Source organism: Lissotriton helveticus, chromosome 12, assembly GCF_964261635.1.
Source record: "Lissotriton helveticus chromosome 12, aLisHel1.1, whole genome shotgun sequence".
Classification (NCBI taxonomy): domain Eukaryota; kingdom Metazoa; phylum Chordata; class Amphibia; order Caudata; family Salamandridae; genus Lissotriton; species Lissotriton helveticus.
Genome location: NC_136073.1, coordinates 68,296,092 through 68,318,076, shown reverse-complemented (window position 1 = coordinate 68,318,076; position 21,985 = coordinate 68,296,092). Strand labels below are relative to the sequence as shown.

Genomic DNA, 21,985 nt, shown 5'->3' with positions numbered 1-21,985 from the left:
CGAGAATGGGATGTAGAGCTTTTTCCTACATAGCCCCCCAACTTTGGAACAAGCTACCTGTACATCTGCTGTCTCTTTCCAATCATCAGGCTTTTCGTAAGGGCTTAAAAACCTGGCTCTTTCCCAATGAACTCTTCTCCAACCCCCCTCTACACTTGGTTGTCGTTTGTTGCTAAGCGCCTTGAGACTTTTGTGAAATGTGCGCTATACAAGAAATTATGACTATGACTATGACTAGAACCAAACAGGGGATGGGAGGAAAAAAGGAATGCATTTTATAGATCTAATGTAGGAAATTCAAAGAAACAAAACATATGCCATATATTTGGTATATGTTTATTCAATTAAATTTTGGAAGACAAAGTTTACCTTTAGAATTAGTAACAGATAATGGGGTAAAGTTCACATCCAAGGATATTGAGACAGACAGACTTGCAATCAGATGGTATAAACAATCTATGTACAACCCATACTGTCTCAAAGCGATGGGCAAACAAAAATAATGAATACATTAATAAAACAAACAATACTGGTGGCATTGACAAATAAAATGGAAATGGATATGTTCATATGTGTGCAACAAATGCTACATTTTACTCCGTATCTAATTTTCCCATGTCATCTGTTTTTGCACTTTCTGATCTTGCACCATTATTTTGACTTGGCATGGACGTTAAAGAAGGGGGCTATTGTAATTATGCCATCTTGCTGCAAGAGGGTGTAGAAGGTTCAGAGGGTGGTTTGAGTTCAGTTGTCATTCTTGAGATCTACTGTTCCCTCATTAAGTCTACAAGTAGTTTTGTTTGTCTGGGCCTAATAAGAACTGGTTTACTCTACAGAGGGCTCCCTGTTGGCTCATGTGAAGGTCTTCCTTGCTATACTTTTCATCTCCATTGATGGTCCACACTGAATTGCTGACTGTCTCTAGATATTGATGGAGCATATTCCCGCAGTCCGGTGAAGCCACATTTGTCTTTTATAAGTGTACCCTCGTGTAGTATTCCCCACACCTGCTGTTTTCAATTAGCCTGATCCTTTCTAAGCATCTCTTACCACCCCTGTTACCTTTTTTAATGCAGACGTACTCATTGGGCAAGGACCCAATGCTCATGAACCTTTCGACTTGAGTAAATGCTTTGTAAAGTCCCACAAATCCAGTATTTGTGACTCAGGTATCAAATTACTAACTAAAATTGAACTTTTATGTTGCAAACATTTTTGAAAATTAGGCCCAGTGATGTTGACAAGACAGACATAAGAGCACAAACTGTGTTGAAGCGAATGTGGAGGGGTGTCTAGAACTACCCTCCCCTTTTAATCCCAGTTTAAGGGGAAGTTCTGCTTTGATATAAATATAGTTATATAATTTAGGGTTCCTGCCTGTGGGCCTGGCTCTACTTTGAGATAACATGTCTAGGGAAGAAGTGCTATGTCCAGTGTTGCTCCAGGAAATCACAAAAAAAGACCAAAGTGAGATCAACACCTGGCGGCAGTAGAAGACCAAGTCCTTGCTGATACGAGTGAAGAGGGAACAGGGAGGGAGGGAAGAGAGAAAGCGAGGAAATAAGGGGTAAAGCGAGTGAATGGCACAGTGTAGAGAAGAGAAAGAACTCAGGAATATTGCAAGGATGTTTGTTGCTCCAGGAACGATTGCATTTTGACACTGTTGGAAATGCACATTTTTATGTATTTTATTAAAAAGGTGACCCAAACCTAGAAGGGTGCTCTAAGTCTGCTGCCTAGCCTATTATAATGAAAGGTTGCCCCTTAGTAAATTATTGAGAAAGAGGTAGAACTTGGACAGTGAAAGAAATAAGTAAAGAGAGTGAAAAAGTAGAGTGTGTTGAGGGCGGACGTTGGAGTAAAGCCAGAAATAAGCATAAAACCAAAAGGAGAAGATCCGCTTGTTCGCAAAACTTCCCTTTCGGTTCCCGGGGCCCCACCAACCACCAGGACATATGGCATGTGGGTGCCTTTCACCATATCACCTAGAGACCAGCCAGAGAAAGCATGGGCACTGAACCACTACTGACATCTTGAACTCCTCTTATGTACTGTCCAGGAACTCAAGAGTTTGCGGCATAGAAAAGAAAACCCACCTCAAACGTCCTTCTTCAATCTGCTTTGGCAAGAGAAGTCTACTCTCTCCTGGCTCTTGTTCTAGCCAGGTCTTAAGTCCCCAGAGCCAGGCAGAATGTTTATGAGATGGGGTTCCAATGGAATTCCGCGTGGTCCAAGGTTCTTTAGTGGCTAGCTGGCCGGTTGTTTGCCATAGGTACTGTGCATTTCCAAGTGCCACTGTTAGACAGTACACACCCTGGCCTTTAGTAGTTCAGCAGGAGAATCCGTCTTCACCAAGGTGGCATAACATTGTACTTTCTAGACACAGGTTAACACCAGGTCCCTTCATGCACCTCCTCGGTTAGAGTTTCACCAGTCCCAAAAATGTGGCATTGCCCTTCATATCGACAGAGGCATTCGTCCGTGGAATGTGCAGTCGGATGACATCACCTTTGTGAAGCTTGAAAACACCTGCAAATGACAATACAAAAAGAAGACATTGAGGGCAAGTGAGGAAACTGAGGAAACTAAAGCAGAGAGGACAAATGGGTAATCAGTCAATACCTTTTGCTGTTGATACTGCTAAGAGGTATTACTTCGACTTGGAACACATGGGAATTCTACTCACCGACAACAGGGTCAAGATTCATCAATGCGCTCATGACACACAACACTGACACTGCCAATAAATCTATGCTGCTCACAACATTTAGGACCTCAAGTGCTGCCTTGACCTCATCCAGAACTGGTTGGCTAGCACCTATCTGAAGCTTCGTCCAACAAGACCAAATGGTTGACAACAACAAACAGTCACAAATTCAAGCCTGGCTCTCCAAAATGAACCGTTACGGCTTCACCCCTTTCTGACAGCCAACACGTTCCCCCTAAAAGCCTGCAACATCTTCAAGATCAACAGCATCACGTACAAGGGTTGAGGAATGCTACCTCGGCGAAAAATTCACCATGTCAAATAAGTGTCTTTCGCCCGGAGTGGCCATGGAGGTTAGAGTGGTGGAATAGGAGGCAGGATGGGGGGAAGTCAACAGATGACGACGAGGGAAAATTAAATAAAGAAAATAAAAAATACACTTACCTTGCGCTTGCCACTTTGCCAACTCGGCGATACAGCAAGCGCAAGGTAAGTGGTTTTCTTTATTTTTGAGATATGGACTGGAAATCAGGAATTTTAAAAATGAAAAGCCCAGAAGGCAGGCACTCTCCACCTGCAGCCCCAGGATCTGAACTTCAAAAATAGGATGGCACTTGAAGTTGCACATGCTAGTAACTAAGCAGTACTTAAATCTACCATGGTGTCTTTTACGTGTGAACTGCTAACAGTGCCTTAGCAGTCAGTAACCAAGAAACAATTTTTTATAAGGGAAAGTGAAAGAGACAAAAAGAAGCATAACACTCTCTCGCTATATATATCCAAACACACCTGACTCAGTAGCTGTCACAAAGAACACAGGTACCGCAAGTCTTTTTGTGTGCAATCATTTTTTGTTGTTTCTGTCTGTAAGCCTATATGTCATTCACAGCAACACGTTTCGGTCTTACAAAGACCTTCCTCAGACCAAAAGTGCATTATCTCTTTTTCTGATATACATTTGTAGAAATAAATGACATACTCAACATGATTCATAAAAATATAGAAAGATTACTATACATATCCCAAAGTGGTGCAGACATTGAAAGGAATACGATTCAAATCATATCCACAAATGAGCTTATGGAATAATAATTTCATTCCTTCAATTGCACAATAAATTTCATAGTTCATTCTGACATTATCCATATCTAATTGATTTCCAAAATATCTTATAACCCCCATAATCTCTGATTATGTACATATTTCATTGCTCTGTTCACAATTTAAATTCTATCACTTATAAAGTTATTTAGCCCAAGTGAGCCTATTCCTGTTAGATGTCCATTAACCAAGTCTTCTATTGCTTAATGTAGTTTACTTCATTCTCCAGCAGCAAAGGAGTGTAGGCTCCGGTTATACAGAAAACAATATGAATTAATATGAAAAATGATGGAAATTATAGAAGAATTTTGTTTAGCCAATGTGATGCTGGTTTCTTTGTGACAAGTACCAAGAATGTATGCAAAATGGTATACGCATATGGGGACCAGCTGAAAACAGAGGTATGGAAAGCTTATTAAGAGACAATTGTGGGGAAACTGACTGGTAATGAACTGGTAATTGAAACCAAAAACTGGCCATGTGGTATTGTTATTACAAAAAGGGGAACATTTCAATCCAATCATAAGGCCTTACTGCACTTCACAATCAAGTCTTTTGATCCATAATATTCCTGTTGTAACACCCACTGTTACTATCCCTGTCTGGGTTGTGTGCCATTTGTTTGAGTATTGGGTGAAGCTGACACATTTTTCATCCATGTTCCCTAAAACGTCTAGCGACTCTCTGTATGTTTGTAGGTATATGGTATTTCTAGAGCTCATACCTTGCCAAAAGATAGTGGAGCGCTGTACATGGTCAAAGCTAAGCATAAAGTCAAGGAGTAGGAGGAGAGGAAGTTGGGTTGTGTAAGTTAATGCATTTTGATGTAGTGATCTTTAAAGGGGTGAGTCTTTAACTCTTTTCTAAATTAGAGCAGTGTTGGGGTGCTCTTGTTGGATAAAGGAATGATGTTCCAAATCCTGGGTGCTTCGTTGGAAATTACCTATTATCTTGCGCTTATTTCTGTTACACTTCTTAGTTTGCAATTTGTTGGTGTCCGGGCTGCGGGCGTGCCGAGGCCCACCAGAGATGGTCAGCTTGCAAGACAAACAGGGGTGCTGATCACGACAGCTTTGTAAATGAAGCAGCTGGCTTTGAAGATGGTCTTGGCCAGCAAGGGGAGCCAATGGAGTTCCATCAGAATGCGATTGATATCATTATATTCCTTCAGGCTGTGGATGAGATTTGCTGCAGCATGTAAGGTGTCCCTAAGTGATGCCAGTGTGGAGTCTGAGAGGCTATGGAGTAGGGCATTTCCACCATCAAGAGCAAGAGTGTGAGGGCTTGCACAGCAGTTCTGTAGTTGCTTTCTGGAAGAAGTTGGTTGATTTTCTTCCTTCAGAAGAGAGAGCTGCTACCAGGCCATCCTTGTTTTTTGGCAATGTGTTCCTTGAAAGTGAAGTTGGTATCCAGGGTGTTTCCAAGTGACGTGGCATTCAGTAAAAGTTGTGTTCAAACCTGTCAACGTAAATGCCATTGAGCCATGCATGCACTGTTTCTCGTTTCTTGTTATTGGCAAATAACATGAATTCTGTTTTGGTTGGGATGAGCTTTAGGTAGGCGTTGGACATCCAGGTCTGAATGATGGGCAAGCATAAATCGAAGCATTTGATGTCTGAAGCAGAGACTTTCGAGTAGAGTTGTGCATCGTCGGCATATTGGTGACGCTGTTATCTGTGAGGAAAGCACCAAGCGGCTCCATTTATAGGTTGAATATGACAGAAGACAGTATGGAGCTCTGGGAGACTCCACAAGTTATAGAAATCTTTTGTGACCTAAAGGAGCCCATGTAAACAAACTGGTGCCAATTAGAAAGCTAGGAGGAGAACCGGTAAAAGACTGTCGCCCCCTGCCCGTTGTGAACTTCACAGGAAAAATAAAATGTGCACACTCACCACACTGCAACAGATTGAGCCCAGAGATGTGGGGGCGTGTCCTCTGCTGCCGATTGGCAGCAGAGGACAGGAGCAGTGGCTGGTTGGATGCTCCAAAGTGCGCATGTCACTTTGGGTGGCTTTCTTGTGCTGGCCAAAGTGACATGCACACTTTGAAGCTCTCCACCTGGCTGTCTTAGACTGCTGGGTGGAGACCAAGTACAGGTCTATTGATTTATTTATTTCATTTATTTAAACAACTTGTAAAGCGCACAAAAACCCGTAGGTATCTCAGGTCTACAGGGCCTGAAGAAACGTCCAGCCTGCCCGCTCCATCCAACCCTGGCGCTGCTCTCATAGCATGAGAGCAGCACCATGATTTGTTAAGGGAGTTCACTGGGCCCATGCTGGAGTGGAAAAGAAGACCGGGACAAGCGAGGAAATGCCAGGCAGGTAAGTGATTTTGTTTTCTTTTTTCTGTTCCTCCTGCCCTCTTGTCTATCCCTCTCCACTCAGCAGATTGCCCGCCTCACCTCCCCAGTTCCAATAGCTTGCAAACGGCACTGCAGAGAGTTCCAGCAATATCAGGAAACCGGGGTCATCTAAGTAGCACCCTCTGTCATCCGGGGTTTTTTCAGGGCTCCACCCTCAGGTCTCTTTTTTTTAACTTGTACATAAGGCCTCAAGCATACCTGGTGAAAAAACATGGCTTCACACTTCTATCCTATGCCGATGACTCCCAGATCTTTGTCTCCCTGTCTTCCGAGGAGAATAAGAGTTCAGTGACACTGAACAGCTGTCTTAATCGGGAAACATCCTTTACAACGAAACTTTTACAACGCACTATCATTACAACGCAACTTTTACAACGCAAACCATTACAACGCATAGCGCTGGGGGGCGCTCTAGGATAGGGAATGTATTTAATATACTATCCAACACCTTCCCTACTATCCACGGGGACTCGAGTTGGAATAGTAAATTAAATAAATCACTATCCAGCGCCTAAAAGCACTATGCGTTGTAATGGTATGCGATGTAAAAACCGCGTTGTAAAGGCATGCGATGTAAAAGTATGCGTTGTAACGTCATACATCCTCTTAATCAAGTCTGCTCTTGGATAAATTCTTTCTTTCTTATCTTAAATGGAGACAAGACTGAGGTGCTGGTGCTGGGAAACCTTCCCCATCTCTGGGGCCCACAATTATGTCCTGATGTGATATGTACCCTCCCTGTCCCTGTCCCAGTAGTCAAAAACCTAGGTTTTTGGCTGGATGCAAATCTTTCTATGAGTTTTCAGATCTCTAAAGTGGCCGCCATCTTGGGGTGCCGTCTGTTTTTGGCCTAACAAACTGTGATTCAGGTCTTGGTGATCTTGAGGCTCAACTACAGAAATATCTTGTGTCTTGGAGCAATGAAGAATCTCCTTAGACATCTTCAAAAAGTGCAGAATGCATCGTCCCAAGCTCTATTCCACCACTAACCTGCTCCGCGAACTGCACTGGATCCCTGTTGCACGTCGCTTCCACATTAACAAAGAGGAGGTGGGAAAACCCAATATACCCTTGCGGGCTTGGGCAGATAATCACATTATAAGGTTTAAGATGCCAGCAAGGGAATTTGTTTGTCACACAGATTTCAGATTTTGAGCCAGGTGTAGGTAATTCCGATTTACCTACTCTTAAATACCGAATCCTACCGATTCGGTATTTAAAAGTAGGTAAATTGGAAGGAGGCAAATGTAGGTAATTTTACTTTTGCAATTACCGATTCTGTAAGATTTGGTATTTACCGATTCGGTAAATACCGAATCGGTATTTCCCATTGATTCCTATGGGCCTTGAAGCCCATAGGAATCAATGGGAAATACAGATTCGGTATTTACCGAATCGGTAAATACCGAATCCTAGCAGGGGGAACGGGGTGTCACTTTGACACCCTGTAGCACCCCAATTGCAGGCTTGTGTGCCATGTGGCACACAGACATGCCCTAAGGGCATGTCTGTGTGTCACATGGCATAGGTGTACATGCACAGATGTGCATGTACACTGGAATTCGGTATTTTACCACCCAATAGGATTGGGTGGTAAATACCGACTCCTAAAGGGCCTGTGGCACTCTTTGAAGTGCCACCTACATGTGGATTTACAGAATCGGTAAATTTACCGAATCGGTAAATATACCAATTCTGTAAATATGAGGCCCCCTAAATGTCAAATCCCAAATACCGGTCGGTAACGGCCGAATTCGGCCGTTACCAACCGGTATTTGGCAACCTACATCTGGCCCCTAGAGTTGTCTTTCAGTTTTAACAATCATCTAATGACTCAAATTGATATCTGCTGTCATTTAAATTCATTTATAATATTCTGGTACTCAATACAAAAGAAAAGACCGAGGGCCCGATGTAGGTCGGTCGGTAACGGCCGAAAATCAGTATTTTCGGCCGTTACCGACCGGTATTGCAGGAATGGTATGTAGGGCCACATATTTTACAGATTCGGTAAATTTACCGATCGGTAAATTTACCGAATCTGTAAAATACCGATTCAGTATTTTTACCTATTCGTTTAATTTGATATGTAGGTGGGACTCTTCTGAGTCCCACAACCCTTACCGAATCTGTATTTTACCATCAAATATATTTGATGGTAAAATACCGATTCCGGTGTGCATGCACATGTGTGCATGCACACCTGTGCCATATGACAGGCAGACCTGCCCTTAGGGCAGGTATGCCTGCCACATGGCACCCGAGCCTCTTTTGGGGGTGCCAGAGGGTGTCAAAGTGACACCCCCTGCACCCTTGTGGAATTCGGTATTTACCGATTCGGTAAATACCGAATCGGTAATGCCCATTCATTCCTATGGGCTTTGCAGCCCATAGGAATGAATGGGCATTACCGGTCGGTATTTACCGAATCGGTAAATACAGATTTTTACCGATTCGGTAAAAGGAACATCTGGATGTTCCTACATATCCACCCCTTAGATTTACCGATTTTTAATTACCGAATCGGTAAAATTCGGTAATTAAAAATCGGTAAATCTATTTTACCTACATCTGGGCCTATGTAATTAATATAGCCACACTAAAGATAAAAAATAACAACAACATGGGATAATCAATTTTAGAAAAATATTTCTTATTTTATAATGCTCACAAATAAGTAGGGTACATATCAACTATTAGTGTTGATTACAATGCTTACAAATGAATAAGGAATTTGACAATTCTACCTGTAATTCATTTGCACAAAAGTCCAATCCAAAATAAGACAATATGTGACATGTATCTTTCAAGAATAAAATAATCACTGGTACAAATATTTACACATCAAGAAATGGACTATGTAGTCGACGTTTCGGTCTTCAAATGTATTAATCCCTCAGACCATCTTCAGGACAACACAGTGTGCATTTGGCAGTGACCCTTCGCAGTATGGTCCAATTCTGACCTCTGGAATATTGGGGATAATCAATTGACTATCATTAGTAGTCCTGGTCTTGTTTCTAATTCGTTTGTCCAAAGGACTTTAAATAAAGGTGTTAAATCCTTATGGCGAGCCAAACATCTTCCTCATTTAGTCGCAATTGATGCTTCCAATTTGCAAAAACATGCTCTTTCGGCGTGGTACGCATTGTAGTACACGGAAGTCTAGCGGCGTCACGTGAATAATAATAATAATCTTCATCTATTGTCCAGAGGACATCAACTACGAAGTGTAAGGTGGTGATTTCCTTCATGTGGTGTGGTCAGAAGCCAGTCTGGTAGTCATGCAGATTATGGTTAGCACTGACGTGATCTTGGAGTTTGACATAGACTGCTTTTTCAACGATCTTGCCGATGAATGGTAGGTGAGTGATTTGCCGGTATTTGGCACAGTCATTAAGGTCTAGTGTAGGCCTCTTTAGGAAATGAATCTGGTCTGTCTTGAGAGCTTCTGGGAAGATGCTCTGGGTGAGGGAGGCACTGACAATGGTAAATGGGGTTAAGAGAGCTTCTCCAGAGAGAGCGCTGAAGTGGCTTCAGAGGAGTTGAGTATGTTGGCAAGATCAGGGAAAGGTAGGGTTTTCAAGGCTAAGCATTGCAGTATTGTATGGGAAGGAGTGGGTGTAAGAGTTAAAGCAGGCTTGGTGACGATGTGCTGACGGATCTTCTCTATTTTGTCAATGAAGTAGGGGTTGAGGGCATAGCACTTTTCTATGGAGTGAGGGATATGTGGGTCCGGCAGGGAGTTGTTGCAGTTCTCGATTGTCTTGAACAGCATTCCGCTTATGTTGGTGACTTCACTGATGGTGTTGCTAAAGTACTTTGCTTTGGCTGATGTGGTGGTTTCACTACCAAAAACACACAATGGGGGTCTATATCAGAGCCTAGTGTGCTCTAAATTATCGAAAAAACCTTACTAACTAAGTGAGTAGATTTTTGCTGAGGCTATGTACCATGTAGCTAACCAATAAATTACCAACCTATATAGCCTGTGTAAGGGAATTCACTACAAATGTCGAATAGACCCATACAGAGAAGAAATGGATGTCCATCAATGTCAGATGTAGATCATGTATTCTCATTTGGTCATCCACGTTGGAATGGTGTCGTCCCATGATCATTGAGACTAATCAATCCCATATAGTTGTCTGGATCACATCTCAAGATGTAGTGAAGACCTTATGAGCTGAGATCATGATGGAGTCCTGTGCAGTGCAAAATATATAATGTGGTGAGTTAAAAAAGGATAGAAGATCAATACACAATTTTAATATCACTTGATCGCTCCCTTACTAAAACCAAGAACAGTGCAAAGATGCAGTCTAACCATATAACTGCATATGTACGGACAACATGTTTCAGCCTATCAGGGAAACAATCCCACGGCTTTCTTCAGGGCCACAGTCCTTAACGTTTGCTACTGCAAAATAAGTGAATGAATAAACTAAATCAATCAAAGGATACAACTGTGTCAAACATGTTGTTCTGAGTCCTCTGTAACAAGCAGTACAAGTTGTCTCTGCATCGTACAGGGAGCAAACGTCACCTCTCCTGGTCCATTGCTCAGGAAAAACTGAGGCCCCGCTCTATCCGTCGTTGCCCCGTCGCTATCATCTGAGCTCTGAGGGAGGTTCAGGTGAGGTTTGCTCCCTGTACGATGCAGGATATGTGGAAGGGCAAATCAATACCTCAAATTTAAAGCTAAAACTGTGGCAGCATAGCACTTTAATTTACAAAACACCATATGCACTCCCCTAAACTAATTTTAATTAAGCTGCACTGGGATAATAGTAAACTGGATCACTCCTGTCAGGATAGAGCACTAGAAAGAAAACAATGATGTCTCACAGAGTCTCCCAAAGACACTCTCTGATTTTTCATGAACACTACTAACACTACACACAACACACCCACAGCCTTACTAATGAAGTATTCAGAATGCTACTCGTCTGCCAAAGCAGTTTGGCACCACACATCACTACAATGAGGTACCAAAGAGTACAATTACATTCAAAACAATCTGTAGTAACTTAATACAGGTTTTGAAAGGGGATCTTGGTCATCTCATCTTAACCACATTTTAAGCTAAATGAAAGCAACTAAATTGATAATAAGTTACGGTCTTAGTAGGTGGCTTGTCAATGTATCATACAATAACTTGACTTACTCGGCTGCTGACTGAACTGGCGATGCAGAGCCATCAACTGGTGGAAAACCCAGGGCCATATTATCAAGAACGGGTGTAACATTATCGCCGATTTAGCGGCAGGAAACTGCCGCTAAAGCGGCGATAAGGGGCTTGATATTATGCCCTAGAAAATTCCAATAGAAGCCCAGGTTTGATGTCCTTCCCACCAGAGCCTGGGCATCTATTGGAATTCTCTAGGGCATATTATCAAGCCCCTTATCGCTGCTTTAGCGGCAGTAAATGTTATTGCCCATTCTTGATAATATGGCCCTCAGAGTTTTCCTATTCAGTGGGGCGGCCTGGCATGGGACGATGCTCCTAGGACTTACCCCCACTGTAGCAGCTATTGTAGGCTATCTCCTCATTCCCGGGCATACTCTGGATGCAACGAAAGAGCTCCTCCGCCTTGTCGGCATCTCCATCCGGCCACCGTGTGACTATGTGACCCATGGTGAAGGTGCTGTCATTGTACAGAACCTGAAAAGGACCAATCAGCAAGTATCAGCTAGAGTGAGCGGGTGCGATGCTCCAGTTAAGAGGAACTTGAAATGTTTGCATGCATCTATCATGGCCATCAACAGGGTTTTCCAGGTTATGGCTAGTAAGGGATGGGAAGTAGTTTGGAATTGATGTATTGTCTTACACTATATACTGTGGCCTTATCGGAAAGTTAAATATGCCAATTAGGAGTTAGTAATTCTGCCATGTTTCACGGGACAGACACATACACTGGAGACTGCAGCATCAGCCCCAAAAATTGGGGGAGGCCATTATCTCACAGGATCCACACACAGCTGTCTCTATACAGATTTGGCTTGACCTTTAGCTCTGCTACTATTCCAGCACTGGAACCCACACAGAGCTCGGCCAATGCATCTCAGTACTGACCTGCAGCACTCCTAGCTATTTCCATATAAGGACACTAGAACACAGCCCGGTCAATGTACCCCAATTTTAAGATGCAGTACCCCTTAATTTCCAGTACTGAGACCTAAAATCATGCTTAATCAAATGCAGCTGAACTGTGACCAGCATCACCCGCTGCTATTACAGTACTAGGGCGAACAAAGCAAAACCAAAGGGGATGATGGACGGAGTGTTGAACATTGCAAGCACTCACCCCCAGTCAACTGATCTCGGTTTTATCCATCATCATTCTTTAGCTCACTCCACCACCCCAGTTCAGACATGGCCATATGCAAATCAGTCTCATGGGTGCAGTCCAGCCCGAACTGCCAAGCCGTGTCTTCTCTGGACCGAAAACAAGCATCCTGGGACCGGTTTCAGGCTAATCAGCTGTCATCAGCCAGGCTAGCTTGAATCCAGTGGCAAAGTGAAACTGTACTGGGGCCCACAAAAACAACTCAGCCTATAACTCTCTGTCCTGATCTGTAGTACATGCTGCTATTCATCCAGTTGAACCCACCCCACCCCTAGTGCACCTCAGTTCTGAGCTGCAGCACTCCCATGCTATTGCAGTACTGATCCCCAAAACAGTTTTTGCTGCTTCACCTCCTTGCTCACTTCCAATACACAAACAATTCCCAGGCGGGCGAACATCTCTCAAATTGGTGGACATTAAGTCCTCCACCTCCCTGTAAAACCCCAAATTAGGCCCTAAGTCAAAAGTTAGACATATGACCAGGTGAAGGAGCGCAAAGTATCTGCCTGATGCAATGACTTCAGTGGCCTTGAAATTAGAATTTCTCCCACTCAGTTTTCCCACCAAAACCAACATCTTCAGCGGGACCTCATCCAACAGCTTTCCGACTTTGAGAAGACTTTGCTGGATACACTGCAGCTTTACCCTGCTGGGTGATTTTGACTTTCATTTCAGAAATTAATGGGCCCGATTGAGTGCAGTCCATCATGGTGGCCGAGAACCTTACCTCCGCCACCTTGATGGACAAAGCAATGATTATCTCCTTACATTGAAAGGTACAACATATTTGGGGTACGGCAGCCATCAGTTTTGACGGGCGTTCAATAAACTTTTCCAAAGTTTTTGTTTTTCAGAAAACTAGTAGTGAGGGATAGAAAAAAAGCACATTACACTGTTCACCCTAAATAGGTGCACGGTGTAGTGTCCTTCCTCTATTGGCCCTTATTTCAATGGGGGCGTAGCCAATAAGGATCTGTCGACCGAAAGCTTAGTGCCCTCCTGTGTCTAAATGAGGGTTCGTCGGCAGGGTACTTGGTTATATTTACAAGACAGTACCCTGTCCGCCAAGCTCTAAATCAGGCCCCTAGTCACAACGTAAAATCTGCCACTGGAATGACCCACTTAATGTATCCATCCCGTACTCTATCGCAGTTGGCCTGAAATTGTGCCTCAGTTCTGGTTAACAGTGAGCAGTGGCTTCTAATTGGTGCTTTACTTTTTCTTGGCACTTTTTACCTTAATTATTTAAAAATTCACATCTACGGTGCCTCTTATTGTATTTTTGTTGTTTTGGTGTCATTTTACACATTCAATGTGTCTCTATTTTGAGAAACTGGTTGTGGGATTTTTATTGTGTTATGTTTTAACTTTTGACTGTTTTGTTGCTGCTGTATATGTTACACATTTTCATAAGTTAAGGCTGTCTGCTCTGTGCCATAGTTAATAGGCGGTTGGGCCCAGGTTTAAATTATTGAAACTGTGTTTGAAAAGTCTGTGGCCTTATTCCTTGTGTTGGACCCACACCCAGCGGTGGCTCCTCCGGTGAGGCAGAGGAGCGTCGCCCCACTGCTATCTGAGCAGTGCAAAAATAAAAATAAAATGATAATAGCAAGACATTATTATCATGTGATTTTTCTGTGCAGGACTGGAGCCAGCCAGGTCGGTGCGGGGCAGAGCAAAGTGAGGAGTGGTTTGCACTCCCTAAGTGGGCATGCATGTTTGGCCAGCCCACTTGGGCCGGCCAAACATTCATGCGCACTTAGCATGTTCTCGATCTGGCTGTGTTGCACAGCCCAATGCAGAACATGCCCAGGCTCACAGCCACTGCCTGAGTAGCCAAACAGGCTGCTCAGACCAAGCATGACGCTGCTCATACAGTGTCGCAATTGGCTGGGAGAGCCTCCTTCCTATGCTGCCAGTGCAGATGAAGAGGACGGAGGAGAGGCATGCAGCGGCGGCTGTGGCGAAGGGAAGTTAAGTCCATTATATTTTGTTATCCATTCCCCCGTGTCACCATTCCCATTCCGAGGCAGCCGCCGCAGCCCATGCTGATCCAAATAAATAATCTACTTTCTTATAGATCCTCTATTAGAATATTAGAGCTACTTCAGGACAAGATTGAGGCACATTGGCAGAGCTGCAAGTGGAGTTAAATTCTGGAATAGCAGGCTTGGTACAAGTCAGGAAAATGGTGCAGAGGCTGAGTTGTTTCTATGGGTCCAGGTATTGGAATAAGGGGTCCTGGGGGTGAGAAGTAACTTGCACAGATCTGCCTTTAGTCTCCCCTAAGACAAGGAATGCCAGGCAAGGATTGGGGTACATTGGCAGAGCTTGTGGGGCACAGTAGGTAAGGACTTACCTGGCTGTAGACAAGATAGAGGCCACCTTCATCCAGGGTGATGGCTTTGCCCCTGACTTCAAATGCGCTGCCTTGAGAAAGGAAGGGCTTCCACTCCAGCTCTGTCAGGTCTTTCTCATCTAGGCAGAAATTACCCATTAGGAATTATATCACTCGTGTACTCCGTGCTGGTTATCTGGCAAGGTGCATATAGGAAGACAAGTGTGCATGTAGACATTTAGTTCACACAAGGGTTAGTGACACCAACCTCCAGATATACCGCTATGCGGGATATACCATGGATGATCCACAGAAGGGCAGCACCTACAAAGGATGCTGCACATGTTTTTGTCTAAATCATGGAAATGTATGTTGCTATGGAGCCTAAGCTGGTGCCATCTACTAACCAGGTGCTTCAAGGCACTAAAACACAGATGGTGTACCTGTAGATCTGACTAGCCTAGTAGTTAACATTATCAGTTCCATTGTGATGGATGGTGTATGCAGAATGTCACACAGAATCTCCCTGCCCCCACTTCTCTGAATCATTCATGGTTTACAGGGCTCCCTTACTGACCATGTGTGTCTTACCTCTGATGGTAGGTAGGGTCAGGGAATGTGCATGATTATGCAAAGATCTTCTAGTAAATTTCAGCAGGTTTGACCTTTCAAAATGTACCTTTGGAAATGAGAAGGTGTGTTTCCCTCTCCACACTTCAGTGTGTGGGCTCCAGATTAAAGATACTTATAAGTCACTTTTTGGTCAGACTTTCACTACTTTCTCTATGGCGGCTGCAGCATGCATGCATTGATGGTGCGGCAAAGGTGCTCCAAAGTTAAGCCTGTCTGCTCCTGGACTGGGTCTAGAGCGAGGAACCCTGGTTATCTCTCTACCCACTGCAACCCTGCTCCATGCTCTCATCCCCTGGCTGCCGCTTGCCGCATGGCTGCCACACGGCACCATACAACAGAAGGAGCGTTCACATGCACCTCATGCAAGTTCTCATGCACTCTCCCACACACTACAACCAGCATTCCTGCACCAATAGCACACATCACCCCACTTACTCACACAAACCATTCACCTGTTCATGCTCGCAGACCAAACATAACCCACACAAAATACCACACTCTCATCATGCATGCTGATGGAAGTCTGGGACCGAGTGACATCGCTTTCTTCTGACTTCTGTTTCTTCACAGAAACTTGGTTAAATGCCTCCGCCTTGCCCTGTATTTCTTTGGCCCTGCCTGACAACTACCAACTGGTCAGACTGGACAGGAAATCCAGATCTTGCGCTGGAGTTGCTATTACATTTTGCAAACCTGTTAAGGTTCAAATCATTGAGTCATTAAGGATGACTGGGTGACTGTGTATATCTAAACTTGAACTAGAAACAGGTCCTCATTGGAAGGATGCTCTAGTCTATCATCCTCCAGGGTCTAAGAAAGACGTCAGCCATGTGCTTATTGAACGTATCGCTCCCCATGTACTTTGTTCTAATAATTTCCCTTTGTTAGGAGAGTTTAATTTCCATGATGAGGACATCCCTAAACTGGAGGTTTCCGGTCTTTTCGAAGACTAGGAATCACTAAACCTGGGCTTATGTATTACACGCCCCACATATATTGCGGGTCATACTTTAGACCTACTCTTTCCTAACTCCACTCTCCTGGTTAGTGAGGATCTTCTCCCCTTACCTGGACAGATCATCATTTGATCAAGTTTGGATTGCCAAGACTGGATGTCTAGGAAATGTCTTCAATTGAATAATGAGAAAGATGGAGGTTTTGCTGTTTGGTAAAGTGCAACATCTCTAGTCCTCTGACTGGTGGCCCTCAGAATTGGAAATTGCCCTGTGCCCCTGTCTGTCAGCAAAAAACATAGGTATAAAAATTGGCCATGAATTGACCATGAAAAGTCATGTAGCCGTGACAAGAAGTATATGTTTTTCTACAATGCGTCTCCTGGGGAATTTTTTCCCTGGTTTCCTGCCTTGGCCAAGAAAACACTGGTCTAGGCCCTGATAATTAGTCAAGCACGGTATATCCCGAGCAAAGTTGAACAGTCATATTGTACAATTCATCAATCAAAAGTAAAACATCATATTCCAAGATGAATGTCAGTCTTCTTCTTTAATGTTCACAACAGAATCCTTTCGATTACTAGCCAACACGTGTTTCGTCTAATTTAGCAGTATATGCATTTAGACTTCATCAGGGCTAGAATGTATAACAGAGACAACAGTTACAGACTGATTTTGCCAATGCAGAACATGTTCAAATTTATACAAAAGAGACAAGATTTATCTCAACCCAGTGACATCCATAACACAGCAAAAGACAGGAGCACCTAAAGCTACAATGCCTCATACCTGTCCAGGAAACAGATCAAAGCAGAATAACCCAATGTGAATACAGAGTGCTCTGAAAGTGAGCGAGAAAATGACTAAAAAAGTGTTCATAAATAATAAGTGCAAAGAAACTCTAAAGGAACCAAGAACAAAAAAGTGGAAAAAAACAAGAAAAATTAACGCTTACGAACGTATCCAACCAAACAGAATACCCAAAGGACGTGACTCCCAAGCAGACCCTGAGTGAATAGCAATAAATAAAAAAATGGAAATAATAAAAGCTCACCAGCGCATGTAATTACGAAGCTGGCGACACCACTAACTACCAGTTCCAAGTGGCGCGATAAGGGAGCTAAATGGGAAATATTTTAAAGAAAATATTTTACCAAGTGAAATCCATCTCGACATCGAAATGAAGCTGCCAATCCAAAATGTCTGGGTCATTATAATAGGTAAAGAGTCACACAAAAGGCTGTAATACTCACTATATTTGGAGTTCAAAGTAGGTTCCACGAAGAAGTAACACCTCAAGTTTAAAAGTTATCGAAACCCTCGTCAGGGCAAAGTCCGGTCACACAATCTAAAACAAGACATCTTAATTGAACCCTCAGTTATAAATTTATTATTTCGCCATATTTATACCCAAATAGAATCGAAATTCGGAATAATTAACGCAACCCAATCTAACGTGACAGTCCCGAGTAAGGACATGTCAAAGCTAAGAAATCACCTCAACCATATTTATACCAAAAGCAATCGTGTAAGCAAATATATACAAGAAACGGTCCCAATATAATTCAGAGAACCATTTATTTCAAATAAATTTCAATAATCGTCATACATTTAAAAAAAGGAGAGCCATACCATAAACCACACCAATTAATAAACAGCGTCTTTAAACTAGAGGGTATAGAAATTAACAGCTTACAAAACACTCACCAAGTAGATTTCGTATTCCAAATGTCGGTGGCAGCATGAGTACGGCGTCTAGCACCCGCGCCATCTTTCAGTGTCAATAAATACACTGTCAGAAACACAAAGGAAGGACCAAGTACTCCTCGATTTTAGACCATTCCAAAATGGCACCCATATATGTCATATGTCATGTTGAATTCATTGTTGTTCATATATGAACAACAATGAATTCAACATGACATTTACCATGAACCACAACAGTGAGAGGATAGTGTTCCTTGATGTGGAGCTTTTTATTGAAAATGGTAAGGTTTGTAGTAAACTTCATTGAAAACCAACCTCTTGCAACTCGGTGTTACATGGTCAGAGTGCCCACCCTAGAACACAAGTCAACTCTATACCCTATGGAGAACTTTATAGAGCACGTCGCAATTGCTCCAGGGAACAAGACTTTTGGGAGTGTATTGACGATATGGAACAACGTTTTCTGTCACGTGGATATGACACTAAAGTAATTGCACAAGCTAAACAAAGAATCATTAAGCTCCCTAGAGAACAAACATTGAAATCTAAGAATAAAAACATGAATAAGAGCATGCCCCCTGTGCGACTTATTACTAACTACAGTACCTTGTCCTCTAAAGTATATAGGATTTTACAAAAATTCTGATTTCTTTTGACATCAGATCCTGGGCTACGTCCTTTTATCTCAAGCTATCCTTCTGTTACATATCGTAAAGGCAAGTCAATTAAGAACATTTTAAGCCCTAGTTATCCGAGACAACATTCACACGCTCACAATTGGCTACAGAGAAGAAGCATTGGATCATTCAAATGTGAAAATTGTAGTATGTGTAGTAGGATGGTACAGGGCATACGTTTCTTCAGTTACAATGGTTCGCAGAATTTTAACATCACTACACATATTGATTGTAATACTACTTATGTAGTATATGCCGTGATCTGTAAATGCCAATTGATTTATATTGGGAGCACCATTAGAAGACTTAGGGATCGAATACCAGAACACTTCAGGGCTCTGAAGAATCGTGATATCAGATATCCTATTGCGGCTCATGCTGCTGAATGTAAGTCACAGGGCACTCACCCTTCCTTCACATTTCATGGTATAGAGAATATCCTGATAGATGCGAGAGGAGGTACTAGAGAGCTTAGACTCCGACAGAGAGAGGCTCGCTGGATTCTGAATTTGCGTGCTGTAGAAAAGGGCTTGAATTTTGATAATGAATTGCAATATTTTTTAGGATGAAACATTTCATGATAACAGACTGTACTGTTTTCATATAACATTATGTGTGTTTCCTGTTTACCTATGCTGTCGTTTCTTTTGTTCAGACTTAGGAATTATATGTAATTAGCTATCTGCCTACCCGATGTACTATTTGCATTATTATGTATATATGGAATCAGCTTTGTTCGCTCACGTTTTTATGATTATCTGCTTTGTTATGTTTAATATGTTCAATATTTTGTACTGATCCATGCTGTTATGATCTTTTCTTACTTCATGGTCGGTCTATGCATGGCGCCGCGGCCAGGGCGACTGACGCTGGAATCTGGGGACCACGGTTCGATCCCCGGCTCCGGCGGCAGGTTAGCCCAGCACCATGTGACTCTGGGCAATAGCTCGCTTAATCTCCCCGACGGCCCCCAGCGCCTAGAGACCCTTACGGGTGATTGTGCGCTTTACAAATGTGGACTTTACAAATGTGGACTTTATGCATGCTTTGATTTTTGCTTTTATTTTGTATTGTTTAATCCTTACTTTTTTTTTCTTTTGAGCACTTGATTATTATTATTTTGATTATTAAATATGACGATTTAGGCTTTATAATCAGTTCGTGTTTTTAACTTTGATCTTTGGAACTGTGAGAGAACAGTGGTATGGCATCTAATTTTGGATGTGTTGAAACGGGTTCTGAACATCTCGTACGTTCAGTTCAAGTGCCGAATAAAGTTTTGAATATACACTGACATAAACGTGAATTTATGGGTGCCATTTTGGAATGGTCTAAAATCGAGGAGTACTTGGTCCTTCCTTTGTGTTTCTGACTGTCTATTTATTGACACTGAAAGATGGCGCGGGTGCTAGACGCCGTACTCGTGCTGCCACCGACATTTGGAATACGAAATCTACTCGGTGAGTGTTTTGTAAGCTGTTAATTTCTATACCTTCTAGTTTAAAGATGCTGTTTATTAATTGGTGTGGTTTATGGTATGGCTCTCCTTTTTTTAAATGTATGACGATTATTGACATTTATTCGAAATAAATGGTTCTCTGAATTATATTGGGACCGTTTCTTGTATATATTTGCTTACACGATTGCTTTTGGTATAAATATGGTTGAGGTGATTTCTTAACTTTAAAAGTTTATCAAAGGAAAAAGGGGACACTTGTAACACTTTTAAAACCGTTGGTTTCGGAAAAAGTGATTGGAAACCCTCAAAGAAAACAATGTAAATTGGGGAGTGCGGTATATGTGTTTCATCCGCCCCACATTGAAGTCATGGCAGTTATCATTGGGTATTCCACAAAGTGATAGGTGCCGACCTCAACCAGAGGTACCTCCAGTCTCAAAGTGCAGTGTCAGAGATAGAGGATTTAATCCCACAAAAAGGTGTACAAAACAAACTTTACAAAAAAGGAAAAAATCTTTAAAATAGGAGGAAAAAGCACCCAAAAAGTTTAATGGGGGTGAGCTCCCTCACATTAAAATGTGTTCATACTTGAAAAGATCGAGTTACTAGATCTATTGGTATTGATAAATTGTCACTAATACTCACACGATTTGTGCGGTATTCTTCAATTGGTCAGTCTTTACCAATCGTGATGCTAGGATCAGCGTTTTCTGAAAGAAAGTGATAAATAGACATACAACAAATCGTAGTAGTCAGAACAATCTGGTTGTACTGCAGGGATACATTGTCTGCATGGTCTGTTTTTTTGTTTTGTGTGGGACAATAATTATTTTATGACATTTTATAACATTTTGTCACCAACTTTTTTTACTAAGCTTTTGTGCATTTGGTTGGATTAAAGGACTGTGAGAAAACGACATTTGGACAATGGCAGTGACACAGTACAGGGCTATTGGGAAAACAGGGCCCTCTGTGCCATGATCGGACTAATTTTATCAAGATCATGATCGAATACTGTGTCATGTTAATTCCATGTCTCGCTATAACATTGCGGCAATATTAAAAAAGGCGAGAGAAGATCTCAAGACACAGCGCTGCGCGCATATAGAGAAATGGCGATTATTTTGGGATGGTAACAAGACATTTGCATGGTAGTAATCGTTTTGCTTAGTGTATGGGTATAGGGTTAAGTATCTCGTGTCCCAGTTGTATTTTACCAAGCGTATCAGTTTGAGAAAGTCAGTTCAAGAGAACACGCTATATTTTGGTTACGTTGTTCTCAAAGACAATAGGAGGCAAATAAAGTTGGTCCTACCTGTGTTATAGGAACGCTAGTCTCCAACGGGGTTACCGCTATATAAAGCGCAGTGCTGGATTGAGAGGGAAACCCAAATCAGAATAAACAGCGGCTCGAGCATCTTACCGGGGAAAGTTTTCAAAGTGTAGACTCCATTACCCGCGGCGAGGTCGTTCCTCAGACTTGTGCTGGCTCTGCCCCCGGATGTCACTGGGGCGTCAGAGGCTCCGTTTTTTTAAAGGTACAAGCCTTTTTTTTTTTTCTTTCATGGTCCATTTCTTAAAGGAACCGTGGTATGATAAAAAATTCCACTTACAGATTAATCTTTGTGAATGGGTTACTTTTGAGGAAAAGGGGAAAAAAGGAGGAAAAAAGGGGGGATCTCAGATGTA

The 21,985-nt window shown here is 42.5% G+C and overlaps 1 protein-coding gene across 2 annotated transcripts in view; it reads right to left on the bottom strand.

Moving 5' to 3' along the window:
• Positions 1–315: 315 nt before the first annotated feature.
• TNFSF13 (TNF superfamily member 13) overlaps positions 316–21,985 on the bottom strand; it is a 144,986-nt gene continuing 123,316 nt past the window's right edge. For both annotated transcript variants that reach the window (XM_078669495.1, XM_078669494.1), the window contains exons 4-6: positions 14,889–15,007; positions 11,697–11,844; positions 316–2,532 (exon numbers count right to left, since the gene is read on the bottom strand). In XM_078669495.1, coding sequence (XP_078525621.1) covers positions 2,423–2,532; positions 11,697–11,844; positions 14,889–15,007 — 377 coding nt within the window. In that variant the 3' untranslated portion in view covers positions 316–2,422. The remainder of the gene's footprint in view (positions 2,533–11,696; positions 11,845–14,888; positions 15,008–21,985) is intronic.